A 25,357-nucleotide genomic window follows, 5' to 3' on the forward strand; every position below is an offset into this window, starting at 1 on the left:
GCGTGCGCCACCGTGTCTATCAGGACTGTTTCTTATTATTTTTGGCATAGATGTCTGGCAGGAAAATGTTTTGTTGAACAAATCCATCAGGCCTCGCCAAGGCTGTGTTCACGGTATGGAACCAGAGTGTCTGGGGCTCTTCTCCCCTTTGCACTCTGTTTTGTGGACTCCACCACGGTTATGTGAACTGGTTCAGGCTGGACAAGTGACTAACATTCACACCTGACTAACAAGTCCAACCCTAGGATCAAGAAAGGCAGTCTCTCCACGGCTCACAATGATCATGTGACACGCATACAGGAGGGAGGTAGAGTCATAATCTGGACTACTGAGCACCTGTACAATAGTCATATATTTATTCTTAAGCAAGTTATCAATAAAAAATTTAATAGTAAAATGCCTTTACATAGAGTCTGCTGTTCATAAAACCTTTTGTGTTTTTTGTTTCGTTTTGTATTTAATGTTTACATTGGAAAAAAAATCCAACCAGCTTCCTAGTTTACACATTTACAAGAACCGTGCTTTTTACCACGTTAGCCACAGTGGGGGAAGAGGGGTCACGCCATTTGCGTGTACACACAGAGAGAAAGGAAAGGGGCGGGGGGGGAACTAAAGATAAAGAGGACAGCTCAGCAGAGGACAGAAGAAACGCGGAGACGGCGGCACACAGGACAAACAGCCTTTTCTACTAGCTCCGGGGCTCCTGGGTACTGGGGTTCTGGGCAGCCTTCCTAGTACCAGCCTTAGCTCTCCATTCTTAAGTCACCGTCTTTCTGATTCCCTGGCTGTGAGCAGGACCTTGGTGGTCGTCTCTTCGTACAACCACCAGGAATGAAATATTGCACTCATGTGGAGAACAGAAACCCTCAGGGTGGTGCGACAGCCAGGAACGGGCACACTTGGTTATCCTGTGGGCCACCAAGAGTGACCCTTTGAGCAACTAGTGAGAAAAATAGAGTCCCTGGGATTGGGACAGACTCCTGGTGGGCCTGAGCAGAGGAAGAAAGGCTGAGGGTTCCCTGTTAGGGTTAGGTGCCCATCAATACTTCCTGCTTCCTGGGAAGCCTTGGCCTAGTGGGACACCAGGGAGCATGTGTGCCACGAGGCATTTTTGAGGACAGAGGCTTTTGGTCCATGAGTCTAGCCTGCTCTTTCCATCATGGGAGAAGTGAGGACTGCTGGGCTTTCCTGGGACTTGGGGTCAGGATGTGTGTACAAGAGGCCGGAAGGGACCCTTGTCTACTCTGTGCATGAGCCTGCCATGCTATCTGCCCTGCTGAGTGGCTATAAAAAAGGTCCAGAAACTGGAAGTGGGGTGGGCTGAGGGGCCTCAGGATCAGGGTCTGGGTTGACACGAGAGGAACCAGATGGGACCCCCCCTTTGGGTCAACAGCACCTGCCTTTCTACTGTTCTGACTCCAGAACCTCTGGCTCAGACTCATCACCATCCACACTTGAGGTTATCCAGAGGTGGTGGGGCCCTGGGGAAAGTGTCTGGTGGGAAAGGGGGGGGGTGCATCTTAGTGGTGAGAAGGTACTCATGCAGAACTGTGGACCAGCCCCAGATGGGCCCCAAATTCTGGCCCAGACAGGGACCTGGACCAGCTGCACCATGTGGAAGCCCTGCACTCTGGGAGGAGGAAGCCATTTCCCTAGAGAATAAAGAAGGGACTGAGAGCTGGTGGGGACAGAGGGGCTGGGGCCGGCTCCACCCTGCTTGAATGAGGCCAGGCTTCTCTCCCTGCATCAAACTGGCCACGGAAACGGAAACCAGAAATAACTTGGAATATTCAGGAAAGAAAGTCTAAACATCCATTTTTCTTATTGATATTTCAAAATATTTGTTCATTTGTTTTGTTTTAAACAGAGGTAAGAGATACGTGGCTGCTACTGCCATACTCCCGGGCTGGAGAATGAGCAGGCCAGGACTGGCCTGCGGGCTGATCCTGGTTTTCATCTTGTGATTGGAACCCCGGTCCTTCCAGGGGACCGCCATCACTACCCCCACCCCAATACTTTCATGGACGGGATGTATTGAAAGGAAATAAACCGGAGGGCCATTTCCTTCACACAGTTGGCCTCCAAGAGATTGGAGGGTATGACTGGGTCTCATGTGACCATCCCACGGCCTTTGACCTCGCCCCCAATCCAGCAGCCTCTGCAGTCACAGATGCCCCTGTTGGAATTCAACTAGGCTGAGAACAGTGCATTTCCAAAGAAAACCCCAGGACAAAACTCCTACACACACACACACACACACACACACACACACACACACCCTGGTCACGCATCCACCCTTGTCGCAAAGGTGGGGAAAATCCTTTTCCACTTTCCCCCCATAAAACTTGCCCACAGAAATACAATATTTACATAGAGAAATAAATAGACAACACACCTGATTTCTGCTTTCCCTGGTGGGAGACAGTCGGAGGTACTAGGGAAATATGGCTTGGATTCTAATCTCTCCAGAACTGCGGTGCAGTGGCAGAGCGGCCAGTCCCCATGGGCCTGGCCTGGCTCTCCCCCTGAAGCAGCTAGGATGGGACTGGGGGGGTCCATCCTAGGAGCTCTCTCCAGAGAACTTCGAGGAGAAGCCTGATCCCGCCTTCGGGTGGGGGTGGGGTTGCATATTTGCTCAGACCAGCTCCTGGCTGGCTGACCTCTGGGCTGCAGCCATGGGCGAGGGTGGGCAGAGGCAGAGGCGGCTCAGCACAGGATGGGCACGCCGTCGGCTGTCACCAGGCGCCCAGTAGTAGGGTCATAGGTGCCTGCCAAGTAGTAGAGGTCCTGCTGGTCCTGGTACTTTCGGCCCCGCATTAACTGTTCATACTGCTCCCGGCCCACCACCTGGCATTTGTGGGAGATGGTCTGTACATCATTCTCATCCTCGTGACAGGACTGGTACAGTGCATTCTGCCGGGTGAGGGAATACAGTGTTGGGGCCGGCCTCATCCGAAGCACCCCACATCCGGACAAAGACCCAGTGCAGGGGGTGGGCCCCCACCACACCCACCCACACCTCACCTTCCCGTCACTCTGCCGCTTCCCCAGCTTGGTCTCCTCGGGGTGGTAGAACCATTTGACCTTCACCACCATGTTGCTGCCCCATGACTCCCACAAGCTCTCAATGCGGCCGATATAGGGCAGGTTGGGCCGTCCGGCCGAAAGGAAGACTGCACAGTCGCCGATGTGTAGTGTTTCCTTGCCTCGGACGATGGCCTTGTAGAATAGTTTCCTGGCTTTCCCCTTCATGCCTCGCCTCTGCAGGGCAGACCAGCAGATACCGCAGGGTGAGAAGGGACCCAGGAAGCTTGAGAAAAGGTGGTGGCCAGGGAAACTGAGAGCATGCAGAGGGGACAAGTGGTGCGTCTCTGCATGTGTTTGGGCGTGCAGAAAATGGGCACAGGATGGATGGAGAAGTGTCAACCCCACCACAGATCCCCTATGAGGTGGGCTACACTCGGATTCTCTCTGCACACTGGTCATGATAGAAAACTTTATCAGAATCCAAAGGCAGCGACACATGAGATGCTCACTGCAGTTTGGTTTACAGGGTTATAAAAACCCCACAGACAGCCACACCTTTAATTCCAGCATTCAGAAGGTAGATAGGTGGATCTCTGTGAGTTCCCGGCCAGCCTGGTGTATAGACCAAGTTTCGGGCTAGCCAGGGCTACACAGTGAGACCCTGTCACAACCAAACACCAAAAAGCCAACACAAACGAACAGCAAGCCCACAAACAAGCATGGGTCCCCTGAAGATTGGTTAGCAGGAAAGGGTCCTCTGGCCATAGCCAAGAGGCAGAGCAGCACAGAAAGCAAGCAGAACACACACTCCCAGTGTGCAGGTCACTCGTGTGCCAATCACAGTGCTGGCCATTTCTCTCATTAGGTTACTGGTGGGTTTCTGTTGTTGATTGGGGGTTTCCAAATGGTTTAAGAAAATAAAAATTAAATATTTAACAACAAAACAAACAAACAAACAAACAAAAACAGCATTCAGGAGACAGAGGAAGATGGCTCTGATTTCAAGGCCAGCCTGGTCTATTGAGGGCAGCCAAAGCTACATAGAGAAACTACAGGGGGGAAAAGAACTTAAAAACCCAAACCAACAACAAACCTAAAACAACGAAAACTACGTGTATGTGCAGATCCTCCTGTGGCTAGAGTCATGGACAGTTGTGAGCTGCCCAATGTGGGTTTGGGAGACAGGCTACCTACCTGTGTGGGGTTTCCTGACCACTTCCAGAGCTGGCGAGCAGGCAGGAAGGCTGAGATCTTTGGCCGGTTTTCTACGGAGGGTAGCCGTTGCCTCCGAGAAAGCTCTTTGGCTTTGGAGAAGCTCAGGGCCTCCTTGCGCTTGAACTTGGATTTGCTACCACTGGGGCCAGCACCTGCACCTGCCACTCCAGCTCTGGACAGGAAGCAGCGCTGGGCGTGGGCGTGGGGGCTGCTACCCTTAGAGCGTAGGGCTTCTGGTGGGGCCAGGAGGGCGGGTACAGGGCGGGTGAGACAGGTCTGCAGCAGCAGGGTGGGGTCCTCGTCATCGGAGCTGTAAGAGGAGTCCTCATTGTCTGAGGAACAGAGGCTGGAAGTGGACACGGAGCCTGAGGAAGAGGACGTGGACGAGCCAGAGGACGACGACGACATGGATAGGCGGGTGAGGAATCGGGAGGGAACACCGGCGGCTAGCCCCGGCCCATCCTCATCCTCATCGGAGTAGGAGCTGGGACAGTCACTATCACAGGGCAGCGGGTACTTGCGCAGAGCCAGTCCCATGGGTAGCGGATGCACGGGTGCCCGCCCCTTCTTGTCCTTGCCGATGAGGGCCGGGTGTGCATAACTGGGGCTGGCCAGAGGTCGCCCCAGCTTGGGTCCAAAGTCCTTGTCGCTCATGAGCAGGGCCTTGCAGTTTTTGTTCTTGGGAGACGTCACACCCTCATGGTCCAGCTTAACCAGAAACTCGCTGCCTGCCCGCCGCCTCCCAGCCTTTTCTACTTCAGCCCGCTCAGCCTTCTTGGCCCGAAGCAGCTTGTGGGCCCCTCCGGGAAGGCCTGCCCCAGCCCCTCCAAGGAAGGGTGTGTAGGAACTGGCCAGGCTGCTGAAGGAGTCAGCTCGGAAGCTGTTACCAAACACAGGGGCAGCCATGCTATGCATGGGAAACAGGGTGTCCCGGGCCCGCAGCTTCTTGGTGCTTCCGTTGAGCTGGAAGAGGTTCTGCAGGACCCCTGGCCCTTTGCCACCTGCTGCTGCCGCCGCAGCCACCGCTTTCCGCTTGGTCTGAGCCACTGCTGACCAGCTCAGCAGGGGGCTACCTCTGCGGCCTAGGAAGTGGTCTGAGGCCCCCGTGGGGGACTTGGCACCTGAGGTTAGGAGGTCGACTTTGCCTGGGGGGGAAGCCAGGTAGGGTCAGCTGTACCTGCTGGGCCCATCCAGCTGTCTCCACTCATCCCTCCCTGACCCCAGCAGGCCCCATGCGCCTCCCAGTGACCACACCCCCGGGGGCCCTCCCTTCCCAGTTCTCAACAGTTCTGCAAATACCAGCTTTGTCTTTGCTGCCAGATTTCTTCCCAGGGGTCTTAGAAGTTTCAGGGCCATCCTGCACTTTAGGGGACAGGCTGGGAGTGGGGGCTTCGCTGGGTGGGTGGCCCTCATTGGCTGCTTTTTTGGTCCTCCGGCAGCTGCTGGATACCAACAGGGCTGGCGAGGGCTCTGTACCTGTGGAGTGGACAGAGGGGCTCATTACCGGCCTGTCGGTAGGTGGCTACCACCCTTTGCGTCACACTGGGAAATCTCCACTTTGGGGAGGCTTCTGGGAGCTGTTACAGGCAGGGGGAGCCCCACCCTTAGGTTAGATATTCCTGGGGTGCTCACACTGAATCTTGAAGTCCGGAGGCAGCAGCCTGATGTTGGAGACAGCTATGTGGCCTGTGTCTCCGTCATCAAATTCTACCACCACAGAGTCCAGGTCTTCTTCATCGCTAGAAGCACCTGCAATGGGGCGTGTCCCGCATACATGGTCAGCCCAGCTCACCAGAAGGCAGGGAGGGCAGGAGGACCACAGGGGTACTGAGCAGGGTGCTTCTGCAACCTCACTACACGGCAGCCTGATGAACCAACACTGCTCTCCTTGGCTTCCTGGTATTCTATCCACTGGTCCCACACACAAGCAGACACACGCTCTGGCTCCCTACACATGTACACGGGGGCAAAGACATCCCTCCACGTTTCCTCCCACAAGTGTCCAATAGACTTGCCTGTCTGCCTATTCATCTGTAGACCTTTAGTCAGTCTTCCCACCCCGAGGGCCCTACATGCTGTTCTGTCCAGGTATACCGGGATGGACACTTCACACGACCCAGGCATGTGATTCTGGGTCCTTTTCTTGCTGGGCCTGCTCTGATTAGCTGAACATGGGCCCCCTCCTACTTCACCCTCTGACTTCCTCATGGCTGCTGGTGAATTGATCTTACTGGTGTCACTCAGAGCTGACCCAAGTCTGTCTCTGTCCAATCTCCAGGATAGCTGGGCTGTGGTAAGAGCTCTGAAGGTCACAGAGGGGCCTTGGCCCTAGTCCTGGCTTTGAGCTTGCTTACCTCGAACCACGTTGCCTGGATACAGGCACCGGGACTTCTGACTCCAGTAGGCACAGACCCGGGTACCAGGTGGAAGGTACCGACTGGACTGTGGCCGGACATCAAGAACCTGTGGGGAGCCGCAGAGCGGTAGCCTGTGAACAGTTGGGTCTGGCCACAGGGTTCAGGGTAGAGGAAGGCCAAGGTCCTCCTGGTGGTGGGGAGAGCCACCAGGCCTGTTCACGCAGGCATGCTTACCGCCTCCTGCAGCAGCTGTTCCAGTGAGTAGATACGCTGCCGGTTGCCTCTCTCTCCCTCAATGATGATGCTGTAGCTGAGGGCATGGAACGGGTGTGTGAGGTTCCCTCAGGAGTCTCACTGCCCAGTGTGTCATAACTAGCATGCACCCCTCCCACTCAGGCTGGGCCTCACATATCGGGGGGCTGCAGAGTCCTGACACTGCCTGCATACAGCAGACTATCCTCCTTTGGAATCAGCACTGGCAGTCCGTCCTGCAGGTCCTCCTTGTGGATGGTGCAGGACCGTGCTGTAGGGGAAGACATCAGCACTGGGCCCTGGACCCACCTACCCACCCACCCACCAACCCACCATTCCCTCCCCGGGCAGCTGCCATCTGTCTCTTCCTTACCCAGGGCGGCACTCTGCTCTGCACTGAGCTGGACGCTGGCTTCCTCCTCTTCCTCCTCCTCATCTGAGAAGCTGCTGTCATCGTCAAACTCGAAGTCATCCTCCACAGCGAAGCTCTCCAGCAGGCGGCTCACGGCTCGGCCTTGGCCCTGGGTGGACCACAGGGGTCAGGGGAGGAGGCTGGGAGGGGCTGGGCCCCCACTAGGCCCCCGGCCTGGGAGGGCTGCTACCTGTTTGTTGACAGCCTCTCTTTTCACCTTCGTCAGTTTTCTGCTCTTTCCCAGGATGGCCTTGGCATTGCGGGCTGACAGGGCGATGGACAAGGCCCCATTCTTCCGCTGGTCAGAAAGGAGGGACAGAGAGAAGCAATGAGGATCGGATGGCTTTCCTGGTTAGCATAGGAGGAAGCTGTGTCATCCTCTTTGGGATGCCCACTGACCGCGAGGTTTACTCGACCACTAACCTACCCTCAGGACTGGCTGCAGCATGGCACTCTTGCGCGTGGCTCTCTTGAGGCGTTCACTGGCAAGTTTGCTGCCCTCCTCTCGGCAGGCAAAGGTCCGGGTGGGGCTGAAAAGGGCATCCCTGCTGGTGGCCGTCCCAGGCTCTGTATGAAGGCCAGTTTTCGCCTTGCCCTTGGCTTTCTTCTTGCCTGGTGCACCCGGGGGCCGCCGCCCTGGTGCCCGCTCCAGCTTGGGGCCCACCTTGGTCTTTACTGTTCGCCTCTTGATCTTAACCTCGCCTTCTGGGCTGGACAGGCGGCAGGCCCCTGTGGAAGGGAGGGAAGCGGTCACTGGGACACTGGTTATAAAGGCCCCTGTTCCCACTCTGCTCTGGATTCTCAGTTACCTAGCAAGCCCTGCCTCTCCTTTTTCTTCTTGGCCTTCTGGTTGGCTTCCATCTTGACCACAGAGGAAGGTGAGGGTCCCAACACTGCCATACCAGATCCTGGGTGCAACAACAGTCCAGGCTCCCTGGGTGCTGCCTCTGTCGCCAGGAGTGCCTGGCAGTCCTCACTGTCATAGCCGCTACCTGGGGGACAGCAGAGAAGACTCGGTGACTGGTGTTGGACCTGACTATTTGGGGTAGACATAGGGAGTGTGGCCAATGAAGACACTGTCATCTTCTGGGCTGCTCAGGGGTGGGCACTAAGCCGTACCCCAAGAGTTTGGCAGGAAGTGGGGACCACGGTGTTCTCTCTTGCAGTCCCACCTTGAAGAACTGGGCTTTTCCCTGGGGAGTCCCTCCCTCTTTCTGTATCCTCTGGCCCAGCTGGCCCCAAGCTTCCTGCCCTGAAGCAGTTACTTCCTCTTGCCCTCTCTCAGCCTCAGACCCTGGAGGAGGGGCTGGGAGGGAGGGAGGAAGCATCTATTTTTCCAGGCTCTCTCTTGACTTGTCTGCTGGGGAAGGAAGAGATACCCCACCAACCTGCCGGATGCTGCAGGGCAGAGGTGGGGAGGGGCTATTTTTAACATGATTTGCAGGGTGTGTCTAGGGCTTCTTTCTGCCCTGAGAAGCAAGTGACTGAGCTCTGGCCTGGGGACAAAGGCTCTTTCCTGACCTTTCACAGAAAGTTGTCCCTGGGTCTGTCGATTTTACAGACTTCATCTGGAGGTTATGACCCCTGCACACCCGTCCTTCAACCCTCAGGTGACCAAGGCCTAAGTTCCAGTCACTCACACCACCAACTTGCCTGCCTCATGTGCCACAGATACTGTTGGCTGGGCTTGGAATTTCGCCATCTCCCTGCCACCATCCCCATCAGGGTGCGGATGCCGTGCCGCCCCTGACACTTTGACACTCTTGGCTCTAGAGAGCTTCTTCCGGATGCGCCCACCTGGGGCAGCCTCTTTGCGCTGGAAGGCACTGAGGCCGGCAGGCAGCCCCTTGCCCTTGACCTTTGGCTTCAACTGGGCCACCTTATGGGCCACTGAGGATGACAACTCGGCCTGGCCACAGGTCTTCTTGCATTGCACCTTCTCCTGTGAATGAGAGGCGAAACTGTCACCCACAAGTTGACTCCTGCCTCAGCCCTGGGCCTGTGGGTTTCGTCTATCATGGTGGGGCCCAGAAAACAGCACCTCTGGGAACTTGTCTTGAAAAGGACTCTGAGGACATCTGGCTTTGGCTGCTGGAGCAAACACCACGCCTACCTTAGCGCCCCCACCCACCCACATTTAACTTCATATGGTAGAACAGGTGGGGCCCAGGAGTATAGCATGGGTATACAGTTTGCTTTTGTGAAAAGGAAAGATTTCAAAGAAGAGTCCTGAGGCAGAATAACCCACCTGTGCCTACAGTGCATAGAGATATGGGAGGAGGGCTGCAGGTTCAAGGACAGCCTCATCTACAGAGCAAGTTCTAGATTGTCAGGGAACACGGAGACTGAAACAACCACCACCACCACACACATGCCAAAATAAAGCAAGCAAAAATAAAACCAGCCTTCTGACATGGAAGGGGACAGACGAGGTAACAATAGGTCTGGGACCTTGGAGAGAGAGAACACTGTCAAGATCCAGGATTCCATGGGGCACTGTAGACCTGGTGTTCAGAGCCAGGCATTCTGGATCTCCATCTTCAGTACACTACTGTGTGTGTGTTTGAGTGTGTGTGTGTGTGTGTGTGCACATGCCCATGCAAGCATCGGAGAACTAGCCACACTGGGAAATCTGTGTCCAGTGTGCCGGAGGCACAGTCCCTAGTTACTACACCTGCAAATCTGTGGCGTCATTTCCTTTAACCAAGGTATGTGAAGCTCACCAAACCGTAGCTGGTTCACCCGGGCTAACACCAGGTACCCATTCCAGCATCTCATGTATGGTGAGGGTGAGGGTGAGGGTGAGGGTGAGGCCTGGAGACTCACCGACGAGACCGTCTGCAGGCCAGTGTAAGGACTCTTTTCCAGTTTGCTTCTCTTCCTTGGGGGCTCGTCACCTCGGAGCTCAGCACACAGCAGACTTAAACTGGCACGAACAACCCTAGGGGAAGGCGGTGGTTGGTACAGCAGCAGGGCCTGGGCATCGGGATCCCGCACACAGTCACTATGGTGTGTCCTGAGGGGCAGACCACGTATGTGCAGGAAATGGCCTCCTGTCTCGCCTGCTAAGAGCAGGCCCTTTGGGGTGTCCTGTCTGCCTGCTGACCACCAGCTCCCAGTGGTCCCTGGGGGTGTCCCGTCTGCCTGCTGACCACCAGCTCCCGGTGGTCCCTGGAGCCCTGGAATCCTGACCCACCACCTTCAACATCCCCATGTTCCAGGGTGAGCTATCTCATCTAGGCTGGTAGTTGGGTCAGGGGTCAATAGTGAGAAATCAACAAGAGGGATCCTGCCTGATCCCCCCCAACACCCTCCACTATCGTGCCATGTGGGCAGACATGTCTCCCTGGCACCCCAGTGTGTTCAATGTGTGATTTCATTTCCTTCCTAGTATTCCCTCCCCGTGAGGAAACCATCACTGCCTGTTTGCCCACCGCTAGCTGGGCTGGGGTTTAGCCTTCCACCCATCAACCCTTTAGCTCTCACAGAGACAGAAGGAAACTGGCTGCTCGTGAAAATGAATGGCAGACAGGGACCAAGGGCCTGGCCCTGACCTCATATGGCCAGACACCGCTCTCCACCTTCCTGTCCAACAAGGAGGCTGGACCTCTGAAGGCAGGGAAGGCCAGGCAGGAAGTCCCTGCAGCTCTGGGGGCCTCCTTGACCCCAGCTTCCTGCCACCTTTCCTGGCCTCCCACTTCCTGCACAGAGGAGGCCCAGCCCTCGGGCCCAAGGCCTACTGCCCTCACTGGGTTCTGGAACATAGCCTGAGAGCCTGGACAGGAGCTGGAGCTGGGGAGGAGGTCAGGAGACCCACTCTTTGGAAAGAGAGGGCTGTGGCCGAGGATCCTTCCCTACCCTAAGGCTTCTGGGTTCTCTGGGTCGGAGGTGACTTGGCTACAGGGTTAAGCTTACTTGCTGGGATCTAGGATAGAGTCCAGCACGGGCAGTATTGCCAGAGCTAGGGAGGTTTGGGGTGTCCACCACTACCATTTAGCAGGCTGTCCAATGCCCTCCACTGGACCCCAACTTCCAATGGCCCTATCCTGCTCAGCACCCCGAAGGTTTCAGATGGGTTCTCAAAGGGACCCTCATGCTCCCTGCCGGGTGACACCTGGGTAGGGGCAACAGGCCATCTTGGTGAGGCCCCGAGCCATATGGTGAACCCTCTCCGTTGCCTGTAGCCCACACAAACTCCCCCACCCCATAACCTTCTCTGCGTTTGCTAATGTTTTGTGACATAAAGCCCTGAGATTAATTTTTTGCCTCTGTCTTAATTGAAGGAACCGTTTACTGCCGATTTAACTATTATTACCAAATCATCAGGATTGATGCTGTGCACACGCGTGCTCGCCAATCGTGTTTGGAGGAGCTCGGAGGATTTATGCAAATGGGCCTGCCGGGAGAGGCAATTTGTAGCCGAGAAGGACAATTATACCCGGCCCGGGAGTGCGCCAACGACTGCGCCGGGCGGGTAATGGATAATAACATCGCGCGGCAGCCGTGAGCAGCAGCGCAGCGTGACCAACGACTTTATACAGTGCAGATAAAGAGCCTTTTACGCAACGCCGCCCCGCATGCAAGGGGCCAGGGCTGGCCAGTGGCTCTGGTGGGGTGATGCCACAACCTTAGCCACGGCCAGGTTCCCAGAGTCGGTGCAGCCAAGCCTAGGCTGTGGCTTCCCAGGAGGGGGCGCTGATACTGATGGCCAGGCATGGAGAGAGGATGTCTGTACTGGGTTGTGTCAGTCCCCAACAGGGAAGGGCCCTCTATCTGCTGGACATTTGTCATGGCCTCAGGTTTTGGTAGGGGACACATGGCCTTCAGACATTGTGTGCAGGGAGCCAGCGGTTCCTAAAGCCAGAGAGGACCCATGATCCTCCGTGGTGTCCAGGCCTGTCCCACAGATCCCTCTCCAGACTCACTTAGCTTTCTTGCCGTCACTTCGAGCAAGCTGGCCCCCGGGACGCAGAGAGGGCAGCGAACTTGAGTACTTGCGCTTTCGTGGCCGACCAGGCCCCCGCCGCGCCGGGCTCCGTGAGCTCTCCTCTCTCCTGGGGGGGCCACAGAAAGTATGTTACACCTCAAAACACTCCACCCCCAGCCCATGGGAGAGAGCATCACCCTGCAGAGGAATGCTGCGGTCAGTAGTGCTCTGAGGGTAATGGCCGTCAGGTGGAAGTCAGGCTCAACTAGGTTCCTGCTGCCCAAGATCTGGAGCTCTAAGTGGGTGGCACCGTTTCTTGCTTTACCCAGGGACCTAACTGCCTTGTCCACATTGGTGGGGAAGCCCACATTGTCCCTCATGCAACTGAGCAGCAGGTCCCAGCCACCCCGTGGGCTCCTAGTCCTCCTCGGTCACACCCATAGCTGCTTCAGCCACCATTGCCCTTTGCCCTACAGCACTTTGTGCCGCCCACACAGGCTTTGCCCCTCTGCTTGGCTGCCTACGACTCAGGAGTACCATTCAGACCCCAGTCTCCAGGCTGCTCTGGCACAGCCCCTGCTTACAAGGTATGCATGCCCTACAGTGCCCCCATATGCTGAGCTGGTAGGGAACAAGGGTGCTACCCCTGTCCGAGCGTCATACTCATGGTCATGCCTGCGCTGCAGGCGAGCCAGCTCCCGCTGTTTCTCCTTGTAGCGCCTCTGCAGCTCTGCCAGCTGCACGCGCATCTCCACTTCCTGCGTGTCCAGCCGATCGATGGCAGCCTTCAGGGGACAGACCTGTGTGCAAGAGTTCGGGAACCTGAGTACCGTAAGCCTCAGCGTGGTGTGGCGGGACGCAGCCCAGGCATGCAGAGGTCTTCTCGTCTGTAAGCGGCTGGGCAGTGTTCTCACTTACAGGCTTGGTTTTAGGGGCCCAGGTGTCCTTGCGCTGCAGGATCTGCATTCTAGGGGTGAGCCTGGGGCCTCTGTCTGGGTCAGCGGCTGGGGCCTGCAGTGAGGTGACTGAGCTGTCCAGGCTAGCAGCCTCCACTAGGGACCAGGCTGTGGCCAGTGTGGCCAGGTGTTGCAGGTTGAAGGCCAGCACATCCTCATCCTCTGCTGGAGGGAGAGGGACAGGTCACTTGAGGCCCCCTCCCGGCACAGACCCACAGCCTCAGGCTGTGAGAACCAAGAGAGGAGTCAAGTCATAAGGAATGGCCCGCCGGCCAGGATACAGCTGGGGAGATCCACCCTAGGCCACAGCGCAGGGCAAGTGTGCCCTGCAGGCCTGCCACTGTTTACAGATGCCTGCAAGTGGGTGCCCACTCTTTTGGACACTGGAGATTGAGCAGACAGAGGATACTCAGGCCATGAACCAAGTACAAAATGAGGCAGACCAATGCTTCCCAAACCCTAGGCCCATGCGCCGAGCTATGCTCTGAAGATCAATGCAGAGTCAGAAGCAGCTACCGAGGACACATCCATCCACCCTCCCACCGGCATGTGTAATATCTAGGCAGCAGAGACAGAGAACCACAGAAGGCAAACGTGGATGGGACAGCGGGGGTTGGCTCAACACTGGGCCAAAGCTCAGGCCAGCAGAGGGACTGAGGACTCAGCATGGACTCAGGAGCAGAAACACCATGAAAGACTTCGGACAACTGAGTTGATCCCACAAGGACATCTAAGAGGGATCAGTGGAGCCCAGCGGGGTCTGAGCGGAAGTCATGGTATCCCCTTAGAAACCCTGGGACAGCAGCACTCCACCCACCGACCCCGTGGTAACGGTCACCCTATCGCTCTGGACACGAACTGACACCATTCTCCACTGGAAGGAAATCGGGCTCCTCAGAGACAACTGGGGCTGAGAACTGCAAGAGGACTCTGGGAGCAAGGAAGGATGTGCTGCAGAAGTGATGGGGGCATATGGAAAATACACAGAGACATGACAAGGGCGCCATCAAACCCAAACCCAAGCAATTCGGTCATCAGAGTAGTGACAGCAGTGAATCACTGTAGCTGGAAAGACTCTGAATCCAGGAGGGGCAACAAGGCCAGGATATCAATGTCCTCTGGGGTGTGCAGGGAAAAGGAGGCCTCCACAGCTTCACAGTGCTTATGCACTACTGAGGGGCAGGCAAGAGGGGCTGTGAACCATCTACACTACGGAACACAGGTGGCCGACGACAGCTGACAGGTGCCCCGGAGGACCTACCTAGCCTGAGTATCAACAGGAGGAAAAAGCGGTGAAGCCCAGCACTAGGTACCCCAGAGTAAAGGTGTTTACCTGTGTCAAGCACATGACGTAAAAGGGGTGCCCAATACGGGGCAAAGCCAGAAAACTAAGCAACAGTCTCCCTCAAAGGTCGCTCCTGTGATACCAGGAGCTACCTGGAGGGGAAGCTGGCAAATGCTCAAACTGTTGGGCATAATTTTTTTTTTTCTCGCCAAGATCTCTACCTGGGAGACCTTCCAGCTTCAGAGACAGATTTGGGCCCCAAGCAAAGAGAGGGCAGAAGTCTGGTTTTCTCCTTAGAAGGCAGACTTTTTATCACCAGGGAAGGCTTGCTGTAAACCTAGGTCAGATGTGAGCCCTTCCTTTGCTGTCTCGAGGCCCGCACTTGGCACCGATAGCTCTGCTGGGCTGCCCAAGGGTCTCCCTTTTATTCTGGTGCCGGCAGCTGACTCCGGACCTACGGTTCCCATTTGTCTCTTCTAAGACGGTTTGGTGGAAGCTGATCTGGTTGATTCCAGCCACAGCAGCTATGCCTGGTAAGCCTACTGTTCCGGCAGTGGCCTAGGATCAGCCACTGCGTGGCTGGGTATGGTGGGCAAGGCGTGGTTTGTCAGCTACAACACACACACTCTAAAGGCAGTCACTCAACGAATGGGCTCTGGTCTTGTCAACATTCCCAGGCAGTGTGGCATGTGCACACCTAGTGCCCAGCATCTGACTGGTGACCCATGAGCCCCCCTCCCGCTATTGCATGACCTTCTTATGGGCGGCCCTGGACACTTGGCCTTGATCCTGGGACTTCCACATTACTCAAGTGAGGCCTCAGCAGAGATCAACCAGGGTTCCTGGATCTCGTCCTCTCTACAAAGCCCAGCAGGCGGTTCCTCTAGTCTGTACTTCCTGGAACTGCCCATCCACTTTCCTCATGACTCTTGTCCAGGTAGGTCTGAGGCTAGGCTACACTGCAGCCCCCAGCTGAGGACAAGGGTCTTGGGAGCTTTATGCATCAGGAAAACAGGCTGAGCCCGAAGACTCGGCTAGTTCTTTCTATGAACACTCCGCTGCACAATGGCTGGCTGGGGTACTCCTCAGTGAGGGGCTTCCTCTGTAGCCACAAGGGGAGGTGCCGTTTCTGTGGGCAGTGAGGAGCGGGGTTTCGAGTGCAGGGGCAGCTGGGGAGCTGTGTGGGGTCTTCCTGATGAGTAGAGACTGTAACTTCGGGCCTCATTCTATTAGACTATCTTAGGGCCTTTAGGTGGTTGGCTGGGCGAACTTAGGAACTCTTGTTCCAAAAGTCAGCCTGAAGCAGGAAGACCTGCAGCCGCAGCCGCAGCCACAACCACGGCATGGTGGGGTGTGTAAGAAGCCTTCTGATGTCTGGGGGCTCAGGGATCCTAGTCTGGTGCCTCTGCTCAGACAAAGCAGTAGACTGGAGACTCCTGGCCCCTTTCCTGCTACCAGGCCCTCATCTAAACCTCTGCCTTAGGCCTCAACATGTCCTCCTCAAAGTGAAGACAGTACAGAAGGCTGCCCCAGCGCCTCTATGGCTTGAACCTGCCACAGAGGAGTGATCCTGGCCCCAAAGGTCCTGACCAGGATCAGGTGGCTCCTCTAGGTGAGAGTGTATCCTATGGCAAGTGGTACGCCTGCATCTGATTTCTATGAAGGGAAGCCCTGGGGCTTCCCTTGGGATTTCCTTTCTTTAGGGACAGTTGCTCCAGGCCAAAGGCTACCATCTGTCTGACCCTGAGGGTCCAGCTCTCAGGGTGCCAGGGAAGGATGCTGAGACTGGGGCTCACCTTGGATGGTCATCTCACTCTTCTGCCGCTGGATCTCCAGGTCAGCCAGCTCACTGAGCAGGGCAATCCCATGAATCCCTGAGCTATGGGGCAGAGAAGCTGTGCTGAGAGGCACAGAGGCTGCTGGGGTCTGAGGGTCTGGCAGGCTGATGTCAGGCAGGTCCCCTATGTCCACGGTAGCAGCCACCAAGACATCCAAGCCTGGCAGGGCTTTGGGTGGGTGGCTGTGGTTGGGAGTCCCCCAGTCCACTTCCGAGTCCCCAACACTCTCCTCCAGCTGGGTTTCCTCCTCCTGTAGCTGGGCCACATCGGGGACCTTTGGTGGACCTTCATCCTTGTCCAGGGCAGCTGGGCTCCCTGTTACCTGTTCCAGTGCTTGAGGGGTAGCCCCCAAAGGGGGCTGTGGTACCCCCTGATCCACAGTCCTCTCATTTTGCATCCCTCCCTGAGTAGAATTAGTCTGGCCAGTAGCCTCAGTTCCCCCTCCCTCGAGGAGGTCTCCAAATTTCAGTGCTTGTAACCCCTCGAGTGGGTTGGGGTCTTCTGCCTTCCCTGGTGGGAGTCCCCCCTCAATAGGAGGGGGTAGGATGGCAAGGTCCTTGGTGGCATCCCTGGTCCTTGAGAGCAGCCCAGGCTCTTCTAAGTTCCTGGGGCTGCAGGGGGGTGGCTCCCCAGGTAGGAACGTCCTTGTGGGCTCCGGCCGAGTCCCTGGGGTAGTGGTTTGCATAGTTTTGGGGTCTGGAAGGTCAGAGGAGTGCACGTCTGAAGGGAGGGAGAAGTCCATGCCAGCTGTGGGGGTCAATCCTGGAGGCAGTTCTGTAAGAGAAGGCACATGTGAGGAGCCAGCTACCAAGGGTAGAGGAGGTGTGGCCCCACTACAGGATGGAGGAGGGAGGCTTCCTGGACTAAGGGACAGGAGACATGGGGATGAAGGGTCAACAAGAAGACAGGCTTCAGAACCAGTACCAGCCCCAACCAGGAACCCGCAGAGCTCCTTGGGGGCACCTCTGGAGTGGTTGTCTGGAAAAGAGGGATTTTTAAACCACGGTGCTTGAACTGAGGTTTTTCCCTGAACGAGGACAACCATGTCAGAGGTATTAAGGTCAAACACAAAACCTCTGCTGGCTCCGTCTCCTTAGGGGACTCGGGACAGGTTTTATGTCCACCCAATGGGTTTCTACAGCCTGATTCAGAGAAAACCATAGGGCAGCAAACACAAGACCCCAGTACATCCACATCTCCTCCCCTTGGGCAGGGCAGACTATTTCTCTGGCCCCCAGCTGGTGACTTTGTCCTGTCTCTCAGCTCTGTTAAAAATGGGCTCACTGGCTGGGGACAGGTCCTGAGTCTGATGCCACCATCTGTGGCAGTTCAAGCATGCCACCGCTCACACTGCCGGTTGGGTCACGGAGGTGTGAGTCTGGTTCTTATTTTGCCCCATCTACGCAGGGTAAAGATGGGCCTATGGCAGGGTCATCACACTACCTCGTGGATCGTAAGGACTACCAAGAGGGAAAAGGAGAGGAGCTTCATGCCTACATGCACAGCCCTGCCCAACCAGTGGGGGTAGGACTTGCCAGGCCAAAGAGACTCACTCCCTCACCTGGGTCCAGCGTGGTAAGGTCGGTTCCAGCCCGCTGGCCCTCCTCACTCTTGTCCTTGGTACTAGGCACCTTGGAGCCAGGCCCTGGGCTGCCAATAGGGCAGATGGATAAAGTGCAGGGGGCGCTGGGCCGAGGTGGCGGTGTGGGGCAGCTCGCGGGGGTCTTCAGAGTGGGTGACTGGCAGCAGGGAGAGAGCTTGACCAGGCCTGCGGTGGCAGATGAGGGGGTGCCCTTGGCCATGGGGGTTAAGGCAACTGGCTTGTGGGTGGACTTTGGGGCCTTCTCCTGGGCAGCATCCTCTAGTTCCACATGGCGATCTTCAGGCTTGCGCTGTCGTGGGCGTGGGGGAAGACGCTCAGACGGCCACACCCTTGGTACCCCTGTGGCCCACTGCTTGGTGAGACACGTGCGGGGGTGTCCTGGGGCCATCTGCATGGGACCCGGAGGGGTAGAATTGTCTTGGAAATCAGGTTGGGGTGGCTGCTGGGGACATGGTACCTGGAACTGAGCGACTCGCTGTAGTTCCAGGGCCTGCGTGGCCCGCTGCTGCTGCTGCTGTTGCTGCTGCTGTTGCTGCTGCTGCTGCTGTTGCTGCTGCTGTTGTTGTTGCTGCTGCTGCTGCTGCTGCAGTGCATACAGCTCTTGCTGCCGAAGCAGCTGGGACCGGGAGTACACAGGAAGCTGGCCAGGGTGCTGTATGTGTGAGGCAGGGCCCCGGGCCCCATACATGGGGGGCCACAGTGAGGCCTGGTCCATCACTTCAGCTACAAGCAGGGCCAGAGGACTATCAGTTCCAGTCAGAGATAAAGGGCCCAGCTGGGCCAGTTTCCCTCTTATCCACCAGCTCCATTCCCCTGCAGCCCTTCTGAACCCATCCCTACCCGTCCCTGGGGAGATAAGCTACAGTTCTCTCCTGGGTCCGGGTCAGCCATATTCCTGCCTCCCCCCCCCCCCCCCCAGCTCCCATACCAAGACTGCTGCTGCCCTCCTCAAATCCACTGCTAATGCCCCATGTGAAGATAGCAGACTGGAGAGGAGGGTCCTTACCGAGTGTGTGAGGGGTGGTGTGGGGAGTGGGTTCTGAGGGCAAGATGACCAACTGCGTGGCTGCATCTTGGGGCAGGGGGAACACTGAAGGCATGGAGCCGGGCACAGAAGCTGGGAAGCCAGGGGGTAGATTCTGGTGCAGGGCAGGGTGTCCGAGGCCTGAAGAACAGAAGAGTAATTCAGGCCAGAGAGCCTCCGTGGCTTTCCGACTTCCTGGTGGCTCAGCCAGGACAGGATACCCTCCAACCCCAATCCAGCCTCCCAGTCTGCTCTTGGGAGCACTGACCATAGGAATGTCCCCCCATCCACAAGGAGGGACTTCGGGTGCGGGGCAGCCAGTGGGGGTGGGCGGGATGAGGGTGGGGGGCTGGGTCGCCGCCCAGCTGGCCCCCTTGCATCATGAGGTGGGGAGGCAGGTCTCCAGGGCAGCTGCTTGAAGGGTGGATCCGGGCAAACTCCATGAGGTCTTTGTTGTCTCTGTAAGATTAACAGCCAGCTTGGCCCCCTCCCTTGGCCCGACCAACCCCAGCCCCTCAACAAGACTGACAACCTGCAAGGGGAATTGGAGGTGGAAGGCTCCCGGGAGACCCCAGGCTCTGAGCCTCAGTTTCCATCAGTGTCACTGCTGTTCACAGGGTAAGTGAACAGGACCCTTTGGGAACGTTGGAATGCTGGGCACATGACAGTCCAGTGCCCGATGTCACGATTGTGACACTTCCCTTCCTCCCACGAGGGCTCTGATAGGGCAGAGCCACCAGGGGCCTCCACTCAGCTCTTACTGTAACAGAAGTTCACGGCCAGGCAGCCCCAGGCGCTCCTCGCATGCCCGTGACCTCTCCTCCTCAGTCTCCAGGTCCAGCGTGTGAGTGGCACGAGGTCCTCCAGCAGCTGACCGAGCAAAGATGGCAGAGAAACCAGGCTGTGGTACAGCCAGAGAACCACTAACTAAAGCAAGCCTGGGGTCAAGGTTGAGGGACTAAGGCAGGCTCCTCTGGCCCTGGGGGCTTTGGTGGGACAGAGGTAGGAAGTCCACAGGGTTCACAGGAAGAATCGCTATGGATACCATCTACCTTGCTTCCCCAACCAGGAACGTCATACCTTTGAAGGTGGGCGCTGCCCTGCCCTGCCGCCCACTGTTGGTGTTGTAGGCTGTATCGGGCCGGCTGACTGTGTCCTTCTGCCGGGCTAAGGCCACCGCGATGCCCACGGGTGGCTGCCGCACCTCCCCGTCTCCATGTGGGGCCTCATGCTCCCTGCTGCGGGCGCAGTCGGGTCTCTCCACTGGGCCTGGACCCTTAGTGGCTGGAAACTTGGCTTCCTGCTGGACACAGCTGGCTTTCAGGCCACCCAGGCCCACAAATGGAGCCTTCTGGCCCACAACCAGGGCTTGGTTGCTGTACTTAAGCAGGTTCTTCATGGCTGAGACCTCATCTGGTGGAGTAGGCAGCTCCTGGGACAGGAGGGCTGCCTGCTGTAGACCACTTCCGAAAGGATCAAGGTAAGCACTGCCCTTTCGTTCCTCGATGATGGCCATGGAGGTGTCGTGGCCTGTCTGAACACCCCACGGAGCCATATGGTGCCCACTAAAGCCCAGAGAAGCCAGCTCCACGGACTTGCGTTTCGTCTCAGCCCCGCTGCCTCCTGATTCTACTTCAGGAGCCACCAAGTGCTGCTGATGCCGGATCCTGGCTACCTTCTGGCCCCCTGGAGGGCCAGCAGGGGCCTCTTTGTTGGCCACTTTGTCTAAAGTGCAGCAGGCCTGGGTGGCCTTCCCACCCAGTGGGTCTTGGTGATTGGACCGGGCACAGTCCTGTGAAGTGGGCAACTCAAAGTAGCCACTTTTGTCCAGACTGCCTTTGGGAAGTCCAGGGAAGGGGGCCTCAGGGCCTGAACTAAGATACTCCAGGCCTTTCAGCCGGGGGTGGAGGGCTGCCTCAAAGCTCCCGGGTCGCCGTTCGCCCTTGCCCTCGGCCTTTAGGTGGGCATAGGAGACTCCATAGGGTGCACCATGGTCGGGGACCATGGCCCCATCCAGGTGCCTGTCCTTGCTATCACTTGCCACAGCACAGGCCTCTGCTACTTGGAAAGAGCGGCTCTTGTCAGCCAGGTGTCCCACAGAAGGCACAAAGGTGGGCCCGCTGGCCTTTAGGTCCCGGGAGACTTTGTCCTGCAGGGGGCAGAGCCCATCTGGACCTGCATGGAGCTGCAGGCAGGGGAAAGAGCCTGCTGGGCCTGTGCTGAGGGGCGGGGGTGGCCCAGTAGGAAGGCCAGAGGGTACCGTGTAGGACACAGCGTGATGCAGCATCTGCCGCCGCTCCAGGCACTCGCTGAAGGCTGGCCCAGGCTCCACAGAGCCTGCCACCTCCTTGGCACAGCGCCCCGGTGCTGCCACGCCCGTTCCAGGCCTGCCCAGCATGCCCCCTGCACAACTGGCCAGCGAGGCCTTGCCCATGTCTCCATTGAGTCCCTTGGTGTTGAGCAGACAGGAGGTGAGGTGTTTGGGGCGTCCCTCACAGGCTCCCCGGGGTGCAGGACCTGTCTCCTTGCAGGGCCCCTCGGCGGGCATGGGTGGCACCAGCTTCTGTCGATCTTTACCGACGTCTTCCTCCACTGCTGGCCGGTCCCTGCCCTCTGCTACCTTGCCAGCTTTCTCCTTACCCAGCTCTTTGCCCATAAGGAAGCGGTCAAACTCCTTAGAACCCTTCTGCAGTGAGGCAGCCTCAATGCGGTCCCGGCTGCAGGATCCGATGGGATGGCCAGGGGTGGCTCGGGGCACTCCGGGGAAGTTGTGGTTGGAAGGTAGGATCGTAGGCTGTGGGGGCAGGTTGCGCAGGTAGAAGTTATCTGTGAACCAGAAATGCCAAGGTCAACAGGAAGTGTAGGGGCAGCGATGAGTCTCAAATAGTGTCCCCCAACCCGGGATTTTTTTTTTTTTTTTCAAATAAAAGAGGGGGCTGGAGAGGTGGCTTAGTGGTTAAGAGCACTGATCCAGGTTTGGCTCCCCGCACCCACACGGTGACTCACAAACCATCCACAACGCCAGCTTCAGGAGAGCTAACACCTTCTTCTGACCTTTGTGGGCACCAGGAACACACCTGGCGCATGTGCATACATGCAGGCAAAGCACGCATGCATAGAACATGAAATTTTAAAAATCTAAAAAGAATTTTTAAAATCATAGACACATAAATACAACATAAATCAGTCATCTTCAAGTGTTCAGTTAAGGGGCACTGAGCGCACGAACTGTGGGATCCTGGCATCACCACTACCCACAGCCAGAACCTTTCCAAACTGAAGTTTTCCTTTCTAGACGCTGGCCATCCCCTTCTCTCCTCTGTTTTAGCCCTAGGATCCTGGAGTTGCAGAGCCTTGGCCTGGTGTTTCCCTATCCAGCTCAGTATCTCTGAGATTTTCAGAATGGAGGTAGGTATAGATGGCTCTACAAAGTTCTAGCCGTGTGTAGCCCTGAATAAGGGCTGCCGTTAGCCAGGGGCATAGCGGCAGAGTGGGCGGTGCCTGTAGCTCTTGCCCGTCTCCCACACCAAATGCTCTGACTGCCAGGGTAAGAGTGAGCCCAGGTGTCTTAAGATGGGTGGTGTGGAAGATTCATCTCTGGGACGCTCTGAGGAGCTCTGAGGCTAATATGATTGGGGGACGGGAAAGACAATGCTCTCTGCTGAGAAACAACTGTACCTATTTGCACCCCAACCCTGGCAGCTGTAGGACATCCAGCTTGGGGAGGTAGTTCCTGAGGATATGCTGTCCAGCTGTGTGGGGTCCTGGATCTTGGGGCAAATCCTTCGTACTCAGGTAGGGTCAGCTCCAGGCTGCCATCAGTAAGCTCTAGGGACATTCACCCTTTGCCAGCCAAGCTGGAGCCACATCAAACCTCTGACAGACTCTGGGGGGCAGCCCTGCCTCCCCCTAGTCGGGTGGGTGGGCAGCAGGGTGAGGCCCTAGCTAAGGAAGGGCAGTAGGCAGGGAAACAAAAGAAAACATTTGCAACTTGTAAAACTGTCCTCAGTCATGTAAATTCCTTGTCAGTTTCTTCTAATTAGAAACAAGGGGGAAGGGGAGCAGGAAAGGGGTAGCCCAGGAGAAACCCAATTAGCTTAATTTCCCAAACCAAATAATGTTCTTGGACGAAGCTCCACCATGGTATTGTGAAAGCTGAGAGCCTGGCCAGCAGCCGCCAAGACACCAGTCAGCCCCGCCGCCCAGAGGGAGTCCTGGGCCCTGGTTCACTAGTCTGGTTTCTAGGGCTCAGACTAGACACCTGCCCACCCTTGACAGATGCTGTCAAAACAGCTGCAGGCACAGGGGATGAACGGGAGGCCGTGTGAGTAACGGCTTGGTGGACCCGGCCCACAAGTGTTCAAGTCTGGTTCCTGGGAGGATGTGGCAGGGCCATCTAGGATGACATCAGGTCCCTGGGTGGGGCTGGGGTAGACTTCCTGGCCACACCCCAAGCAGGCCAGCCTGCATCAACCATAGCTAGCTAGTCCAGTCAGAGCAAGGCCAAGGCTACTCTGAGCTTCAGGGCTCCAAGACTCTTCTGTGTCCAGATGTGCAGAACCATTTCAAGGACCCAGGCGTGACAGACACCCTCAGGTCCTCAGTTCACCTTTCTGGTCCAGGAGAGCCACCCAAAGGGACCCTGTACTCTGCCCATGTCTCGGTTCCTAATGGCTACCTTCTACACATCTGTTACGTGGGGAATTACCTCTGTCCAGCACCCCAAGAAGGCCCCTAGGCCTCTATCTCTAAGCTGGGTTTACCTCCTCAAACTGGTGGTCCCTCCCATACCCTGGGCTGGAAACCAGAGCCATAAGGAATACATAACCTTTGCCCTGGTATATACCCCCTTACGTAACTAATTCTGGCCTTACGGGACTCTTTCTGGGTTCCTGTCTTATATTGCCATGGGGTCACCTGAAACTGAAACCAAGTCCCTAATCCAGTCCCAGCCTCTAGCCACACCACAGGAGAACATCCTTAAATGCAAACAGACCCTCAGAAACAAAACACCTCCACCTAGTGACAGAACCTGAGATCTCTGCTCTTTCCCCTCCCCCCCCATCCCACCCCTACCCCCTACCTCCTCTAGTCAGGAGTCTTGCAGATTCCCAGCTGGAAGCTGAGTCACTTGCTCTTGCAAGACCTACATGAGGAACTGTCTCAAGGGGTAGGGCTGGGGCAGGTGCTCCTAGCAGTCTAAAATCAGCTCAGTGGTCCCCAACACGTGCCCAGAGTCCATGAGGAGGGAGTCAGCATGGCTGTTTCAGTGTCCTCAGTGAGCAGTGCACCTGCACCCTGTACCTGCACCCTGCACCTGCACCCAGAACCTGGCAGTGGTGCCAGGACATCCTCCTCTGGGTCCCACCTAGCCTGGGGAGGAAGGCTCACCCAGCCTGCTGCCTTTACTGGTACCCCTTAAGCTCAGCCTCAGGATGCCTGCACCCCACGCCAAGCCCCACAGCACTTGCCTTTTTGGGTTCCATAGAAACGATGTTGCCCATAGAGAACATTGCTGTTTCCATGGTGATCCAAGTGGCTCACGGGTAGGAAGGTAGATGCCAGACTCCCCGAAAATCTGGGGTACGCAGGAGCTAGGGAAGCAAAGCACTGGTTGTAGAGACAATTCTTAGCTCCCCGGCCCTTACCATCCTGACCCCAAGGAGACAAGAAGCATGCAGGCAGCCCGGGAGCAACACCCCGCAGAGTCGCTCACAGCCCACCAGTGGGAAATCAACCCATCAATACATCATATTAACTCTGACTCGACTAATACCATCCCTCCGGTGCAGCACAAATTGAATTGCTGACGGGCTAGGGGCTGGAGAAGGGGGGAGTCTGCCTTTGATTCCCTCCCAGGAGCACTTGGTGTGGCAGAAGCTTCCAGGTCAGGCAACAAAGGAGCTCAGAGAGGCAGCCTGAAAGGAAGGGTGCAGTATGGACTCTCCATGAGTTCTCAGCTCAGAGAGAGGCAAACCAGACAGGGCCTCCTGCCTGCAGCCTCCACAGGCACCCAGAAAAAGCAGATGGTATGGTAGAGTTGGGCTACACCACAGCTGGTCTGGGTGACTCACACTCTAGCTAGGTGTAGCTAGGATGTGGCCAGTTCCCACTCACTGGAAGCCACAAGTCTCTCCCCTCAACTGAGCTCTCTGTGGAAGGGCAGCATCTGCTTATGAAACAAGGTCCTAGGCATGGCACGTTGTGAACAAGGCCTTAGCACCAACTGCTACCTGGCCACTTTAAATAGTACAAACAGGCCGCTCTCAGGCTGTGTTTTGCCCCTCAGAGGCAGCCAAAGTTCTGAAGGGCTGTGTCTACCTAGAGCCAACCCTACCGTGTTGACCTTGGGCCTATAGTGTTCTAAGAGTCCCCTGGAACACTGTCCCTTTCCCCCTGCCCCAGGAGGTCCTGGCTTGCTAGAAAGATGACTGGGGTCTGGCAGCAAGCCCTGGGGGAGG

At 56.8% G+C, this 25,357-nt stretch overlaps 1 protein-coding gene across 2 annotated transcripts in view; it reads right to left on the reverse strand.

Annotated features, from left to right (window-relative positions):
• Positions 1–333: 333 nt before the first annotated feature.
• The window catches only part of Bahcc1 (BAH domain and coiled-coil containing 1), a 54,511-nt gene continuing 29,487 nt past the window's right edge, over positions 334–25,357 (reverse strand). The window contains exons 3-27 of one of the 2 annotated variants that reach the window (XM_028787898.1): positions 24,368–24,490; positions 19,977–21,722; positions 19,658–19,766; positions 19,165–19,355; positions 18,879–19,037; positions 18,330–18,595; positions 17,831–18,161; positions 16,228–17,043; positions 13,109–13,308; positions 12,854–12,990; positions 12,189–12,317; positions 10,090–10,204; positions 9,061–9,205; positions 8,073–8,255; positions 7,691–7,992; positions 7,454–7,561; positions 7,225–7,372; positions 7,008–7,122; positions 6,834–6,909; positions 6,597–6,705; positions 5,875–5,991; positions 5,542–5,718; positions 4,222–5,387; positions 3,025–3,261; positions 334–2,913 (exon numbers count right to left, since the gene is read on the reverse strand). In XM_028787898.1, the coding sequence (XP_028643731.1) occupies positions 2,707–2,913; positions 3,025–3,261; positions 4,222–5,387; positions 5,542–5,718; positions 5,875–5,991; positions 6,597–6,705; positions 6,834–6,909; positions 7,008–7,122; positions 7,225–7,372; positions 7,454–7,561; positions 7,691–7,992; positions 8,073–8,255; positions 9,061–9,205; positions 10,090–10,204; positions 12,189–12,317; positions 12,854–12,990; positions 13,109–13,308; positions 16,228–17,043; positions 17,831–18,161; positions 18,330–18,595; positions 18,879–19,037; positions 19,165–19,355; positions 19,658–19,766; positions 19,977–21,722; positions 24,368–24,490 (7,412 nt within the window). In that variant the 3' untranslated portion in view covers positions 334–2,706. Of the gene's footprint in view, positions 2,914–3,024; positions 3,262–4,221; positions 5,388–5,541; positions 5,719–5,874; positions 5,992–6,596; positions 6,706–6,833; positions 6,910–7,007; positions 7,123–7,224; positions 7,373–7,453; positions 7,562–7,690; positions 7,993–8,072; positions 8,256–9,060; positions 9,206–10,089; positions 10,205–12,188; positions 12,318–12,853; positions 12,991–13,108; positions 13,312–16,227; positions 17,044–17,830; positions 18,162–18,329; positions 18,596–18,878; positions 19,038–19,164; positions 19,356–19,657; positions 19,767–19,976; positions 21,723–24,367; positions 24,491–25,357 lie in introns of both variants that reach the window. The other variant, XM_028787897.1, reaches the window with a different exon arrangement.

Source organism: Grammomys surdaster, unplaced genomic scaffold, assembly GCF_004785775.1.
Source record: "Grammomys surdaster isolate TR1022 unplaced genomic scaffold, NIH_TR_1.0 125688, whole genome shotgun sequence".
Classification (NCBI taxonomy): Eukaryota; Metazoa; Chordata; class Mammalia; order Rodentia; family Muridae; genus Grammomys; species Grammomys surdaster.